Below are 6,216 nucleotides of genomic sequence, written 5' to 3'. Positions count from 1 at the left end.
GTTTAAATATTTCATTTCGAATTCATTCAAGCCCGCACCTGCGAGGTGCTTCATCATTATCATCATCATCTCGTGTTTTGCTGATTTCCTGTCGTAGTTGTTGAAAAGGAATTCATATAATTCCGCGGCTTCTTTAGGTTCATCTTGGTTGTCCATGATCATCGAGTTAGCGGACTGGCGTTGCTTTTTCGAATAAAGATGAAAACTGTCTCTCGGATTCAGTGACTCGGGCCTCGGTTCAGGAGCCGGCTCGGGTGCAGGAGCAGGTTCGGGCTCTGGCCCAGCAGGAGGAGCAGGTGCTGGTTCCAGTGCAGGCTCGGGTGCAGGAGCAGCTTCGGGCTCTGGCTCAGGTTCGTGAGCAAGAGCAGGTGCTGGCTCGAGCATCGGCACGCCTAGGTCGGCAAGTGATTTTTTCAAACGATCTTGCAGATCATCGCGAGTTTCAGGTGTTGTGACTCCTAGTGCGTTAGCTGCGTGTAGCTCTCCGATAATGTAACCCAGTTTCGGATTAATTCCTGAAAAGAAATCACTGTGTGTAACAAAGGCAGCCGGTCGAAAGCCGACGGCGTATAAAGGGTTGGTGCCGTCCGGGTTAGGTTCGACCACGTGCCAGCTGTCCAACATTGTCAGCTTTTCCGGGTCAAGTCCGCCCGGGGTCTTTAGAGAGAAATACCCTAAACTAGGGTACTAAGGAACGTTGAGATCAACGTTACGGGTAGTGCAGTGTCATCTCCATAGTGTGACGTCGCGATAGTGAGGGAACAGGGTAATGTAAATTACGGGGATGATGGGGGATCACGAAGCTACTCAATTCAGGTAGATCCCTTTTTCAAGTTCACTACACTGACTACGAGGAATTCCCTTTTCAGGTTCAGCCCCGCAACTCTCCTTACGCATAAACCGTGGAGAATTAAAGTACAAGGGAGGAGAGGAGGAGCCTAACTAGGGATACTCTCAGGATCGGGATCCTCTAACTAGGAAAACTCTCTACACCCCCAGAATTGAAACTTCAATTCTAGAGTTTGAAATAGGTCAGAAATGATAACACCAAACATCGGAGATCATCTACCTCAAACTGGAGTATTCATAACCCAAAGAAATACTATACTCAACAAAGCACATTCAATACAAGTAGCCAAAGAAGCATATTTATGGTCGGTTAGTATGAGCGATGAGTTTGTGTTGAACGTAGTCTGACAGGATGGAACAGATGGAGAGAGTCCACGCCTGCGATGATCTTGCACCAGTCTAGTGGCTCTTCTAGACATCTCTTGCCTATAAAGAGTCCTGGCAACAGTCAGCTTGGATTTTGCTGAAACACTGGGTCCGTCTTGATTCTCATTGCTTGGTTGAGGATTCAAAAGTGAGACAGAGTGGCAAGACTTGAAGTTTCTTTCCCAAGAATGATCTAAAGCGTAGTGAGAAGGCACCGTCTTCGTCCGATTGAACTCGTCATAATCGGAAGACAAACGATCGAAAGAACCGAAGGTGGCAAATCCGCCAGATTTAGAAAACCATTCTGTAATCATGCCATCGAGAGCCTTGGGCGCTTTCTTCGAATCCAACAGCGGCATTAATTCTTCTCGAGAGAGGCCACTCATTCCCATGGCAGAACCCAGACGTTGGAATAGAGGAGGTTTAAGCGCCTTGGTGAAATGATCCGCCAAGTTATGTGTTCCAGGGCACCAGTAGGGTCTGATCTGCTGATTTGCGACGTAGTCCCTAATTCTGAATTCACGCAAAGCTATGTGGCGAGTGCGATGAGAGTTATCCGGGTGATTTGCCACAGACAAGCACGCCTGATTGTCAATCAACAAGGGGACAGGAGGTACTTTGTCAGTAATCCCAAAGAGCACTGGAAATTCAGTCATCAAGCCATGCAACCACACACCGGTATCTGCTGCAGTACTTGCGGCAATGAGCTCACTTTGCATAGAACTAGATGCGTGAATAGTCTGTTTCTTACTAGACCAAGCAACCAGATTGCCGTAGCAAAGAAAGCAGTTTCCAGAAGTGCTGTACATTCCGCCATCAATAATCTTATCTAAATGATTTGCATCGGAGAATCCAACTATTGGAGAAGAATCTAAAGCGTTAAGCTCGATGTAGGTTCGACTTAGTGAGTGTAAAACGGAAGACGCGGAACCAGTGGATGAATAACTTAGTTTCACATCTTTGTGGTTCTTCAAATACTTCATCAAGGCCTTCAGATAAAGGATATGAATTTTCTTAGGGTCATGCATACCTTTACATGCTTTGTTTACTACAGTGGCTATGTCTGGGCGACAAGTGATGGAGAAATAGAGACAGCTTCCAACAATAGAGGCAAAGTTATCTTTGAGCAGAGTTTCTTCTTCGTCCAGTGGATCATCATCAAGTGGCGGCTTCTCAAAGTCTACCAAATATGGGGCCTCTTGCCATTTGTGCTTAAATGGTTTAGGAGGAGAGGAGAGAAACGGAAATTTCTTGAATAGATCTTCGATCTTGCTCTTGACATTGAACAAAAGCTCATTTCCATTGTATTCAATATGCATGCCGAGAAAACTATTGATAACTTCATCCCACTGTCCATCGCCCTTGAACTTGGTGTCAAAGGTTGTACGTATTAACTCGATTGCTTCCTTGTCAGTTCCAGTGATAATTATATCATCAACGAAAGCAGCGCAGACACACCACTTACCGTCCTTCTCGCTGACATAGAGGCATGTGTCACTGTTGCTGCGAGTAAATCCAATGCCGACCATGACATCATTGAGCATCTTATTCCACAACATGGGCGCTTGCTTCAATCCGTAGAGGCTTTTCAACAAACGTATACCTATCTTGCTGTTTGGGTTGTCACGCTGCATCTTATTCAATACATCATGTTTAACGCTGACACCAGGAGGCATAGTGATGTAAATGTCTCTGTCAAGCGTACTTTGAATGAACGCCTGAGGAATGTCAGCATGATGTATGGGAAGATTGTGCTTTACGCCAAGTGCCATAACCAATCTGCATGTGCTAATGGATGCCATTGGGCAATAGATGGAATAATAGTCAACCCCGATTTTCGCCATGAAACCCCTGACCACAGCACGCGCTTTGAACTTATCAAACTCTCCATTAGCTTTCTTCTTCACTTTCAATACAACCCTAGTACTGATGGGTGAACGTTCTTCTGGAAGAACCTCCAAAGAAAAGCATTCATTTCTACATAAGCCAGAGAACTCTTTGATAATAGCCTTTAGGAAATCATCTCTCAGTTCGGGAAGCTCTTGATTTAGCTCAATCATTTTCTCAGGCACGTACTCAAGATCGTCTTCTCCCAACGCAGTTGCCAAACAGGTGAGTTGCAGATATACACTGATAGTCTTATGTTTGTTCAGAAGACAGGATTCCGCAACAGCAAGGTTTGCTTCCTCTTGATCGTCATAGTAAGAACAGCAGAGAAAATCAAGGCTGCCAGCTGTATCGTAAATTTGTTTGAAGTGACGACCAATGGTGTCATAGCTGCCGACCAAGCATTCATCTTTATTGGAGAAGGTGCTGCGTCATCTGATTTCTCTATCTGAGTGTCAGTAGACTCCAAAGATTCAGCGGGGACTTTAGCTGCTAGGTGAGACTCTGCAATCTCATCAAGGTCGTATTCTTCAAACTTCCTCTTAACATCATTTATGATCTTACCTAAGCCGGACCAAGAGTCCATGCCTAATAGAAGTTTCACTTCCCGTGTGTGAGGTGTAGAGTTATTTATATTTCTCCTCAACTCAGCACTTCTTGAAAGTACTCGGCATATCTCATGAAATGTGCGGTAAAATTCGACTTCAGCCGGTTGCGCATTATTGAACCAACTATGCTGCGTTATACCGTAACTAGCAGTGATGGAACTCTCTACTCTGGACAGAAGGGATCTCTCTGCTTCATCCCGGTCATAACTGGGATTGATGACCATAATCCGTTCAATGATCTTTTCCTGTTTCTTCCACCAAACCTGAATGGGCATATCAGGTAGCTTAACATTTATTTCATGCATTTGAACATTAAGCTGAGCTAATCTCAGCTCTGGACTGTAGTCAAAGTATTCTTCGAGCCTTTTTAGAATGAAGGCAAGTTGACCTGGTCCAGCATGACCGGATTGAAAGTGATCTTGCAACTGAGTAACGCTACTATTACTCTTATAATTCCCACCAGCAATCCACTGAAGAAATAACTGCGAAAGGGCAGCGTCATTTTTCATCCAAGTCTTTTTGCTAATTCTGGTGGTATTCAGGGATGAATAGAATCGCTCTGACTTCGGATCGTATGAAGACTTCATGGGGTAAACCTGCTCAACTTGTTTGTGCAGATTCTGAATGAAGACTTCAAAATCACCACCAAGCTTATACTTGTCGACCTTGCCATCATCTGAATACAAGTATATGAACGTATATTCATCAGGATGAGAGTAGCCAGCTCTATCAAAATCTGGATGACCAGCGACGTACATTAGAGCCTCTTTCTGGAACCTGTCGACATAACTTGAGCCATGAGAGAGCTCTTCATACATCCTTAGCTTTTGCATTCCAAAGGATGGACAGTTGATTTGCCTAGAGAAAATAGTAACTTGTGACGGAATGTCACCTTCGCAAAATGCATGCTGCTCTATAATTTCTTTGATCTTATGGGGAGGCTTAATTAAACCTCAACCTGTCATCAGAATCAGATCTATAGTCCGAGTCTGAAGACACTTGTCCTAGGTTCGTTGAAGCGGACACATGTGCAACAGTGTCAGGTATGATTGCTCTCACACTTGTGAGGAGTTTAACAAAATTGTCTTTAAAATTGTTCATTTCACTAGTCTTGAGAGCGTTCTCGCTCCTGTATTCCTCAATAGTGTTTAGAGCCGTACTTAGCTTGGCCTGAACGAGACTGAGCTTAGTTTCCTCATTTGCAAGGTGATCAAGGAGATTTCCAGTATCTGAATTGTGCCACTCATTAAGAGTTAGTAGATTAGACTTGACTTTTCCAGTCAAATTTACTAGATAGTCAGCAGTCCGTTCATCCAAGCCTTCTGGAATTCCATCATCATCCTCTGTACTTTCTGCTAAGAGAGTGTTAAGCCTTGCAAGATTTCGTTCTTTTAGCTCCACTTTCAGTGCTAGGTAAGCACTAAAAGGCACAGCGCTTGATGCTTCAGCAGCGCCTGTTGGACCTGATGGGTCCTGAGCCATGACACCCCCCTGCTTACCAAGCACGGGACGGGAGCGAAGACGAAGGGCGCGTACAGATGAGCGCGGGCAGCGACTTTCACGGAGATGGATACGCTAGGGCAACCATAACCTAGAGAGAAATACCCTAAACTAGGGTACTAAGGAACGTTGAGATCAACGTTACGGGTAGTGCAGTGTCATCTCCATAGTGTGACGTCGCGATAGTGAGGGAACAGGGTAATGTAAATTACGGGGATGATGGGGGATCACGAAGCTACTCAATTCAGGTAGATCCCTTTTTCAAGTTCACTACACTGACTACGAGGAATTCCCTTTTCAGGTTCAGCCCCGCAACTCTCCTTACGCATAAACCGTGGAGAATTAAAGTACAAGGGAGGAGAGGAGGAGCCTAACTAGGGATACTCTCAGGATCGGGATCCTCTAACTAGGAAAACTCTCTAGTCTTTTTCTTCCACGTGACGTAAATCCCCCAATTGTCGTCCTGCGCGGTGATAGCGGTCACGCGGCATTCTTTTACGACGCCGAGGAGCGTCGCGAGCAGCACGTCGCCTTCCGCCACGTCGCGCCACTTCCGCGTGCGTTCGTCCGCCGGCGGGCGCCTTCTATGCTTGAATTGCTTCGGCGTAATGGCGGGTTGCGTCGCCATAGTGTGTCGCTAACTCGGCTTAGCGAGAGCTAGAAACGCCTATGAACGCCTATGAACGCCTATAAACGCCTATAAACGCTTAGGACGGCTTAGATATATCTACTGAGATATATCTAGCAGCACTTAGGACACGACGCAAGCATGGGCGAGACATGTTCGTAGACGGCGGCAGCAGCGACGAAGACGGCGCGTCCGAGGGCAGCGAAGGCTCCGCTGCTGCGGCGGTCGACGATTGGTTCGATGGTTCGAGCGAAAGCGACGGCGATAGCAGCGCCAGTGAACGCGGGAGCGAGAGCGACAGGTCCGCGGGCGTGAACGACGACGACGAAGACAGCGCAAGCCAAAGTAGCTCATCTTCAGGGCAGCCCGCAGCCGCGC

At 46.3% G+C, this 6,216-nt stretch overlaps 1 protein-coding gene across 1 annotated transcript in view; it reads right to left on the bottom strand.

The window, feature by feature from the left end:
• Positions 1–5,838, bottom strand: part of AURANDRAFT_67315 (hypothetical protein) — a gene marked incomplete at both ends in the record, with an annotated part of 7,244 nt that extends 1,406 nt beyond the window's left edge. Inside the window, 10 exons of the mRNA XM_009042740.1 lie at positions 39–515; positions 849–942; positions 1,049–1,075; positions 1,104–1,541; positions 2,319–2,582; positions 3,171–3,492; positions 3,606–4,306; positions 4,527–4,568; positions 4,770–5,265; positions 5,618–5,838. Of these exons, the coding sequence (XP_009040988.1) occupies positions 39–515; positions 849–942; positions 1,049–1,075; positions 1,104–1,541; positions 2,319–2,582; positions 3,171–3,492; positions 3,606–4,306; positions 4,527–4,568; positions 4,770–5,265; positions 5,618–5,838 (3,082 nt within the window). The remainder of the gene's footprint in view (positions 1–38; positions 516–848; positions 943–1,048; positions 1,076–1,103; positions 1,542–2,318; positions 2,583–3,170; positions 3,493–3,605; positions 4,307–4,526; positions 4,569–4,769; positions 5,266–5,617) is intronic.
• Positions 5,839–6,216: the final 378 nt, after the last annotated feature.

Source organism: Aureococcus anophagefferens (genome assembly GCF_000186865.1).
Source record: "Aureococcus anophagefferens unplaced genomic scaffold AURANscaffold_37, whole genome shotgun sequence".
NCBI lineage: Eukaryota > Pelagophyceae > Pelagomonadales > Pelagomonadaceae > Aureococcus > Aureococcus anophagefferens.
Note: the sequence above shows the minus strand (reverse complement) of the source record. Positions and strands in the feature narration are given on the sequence as shown.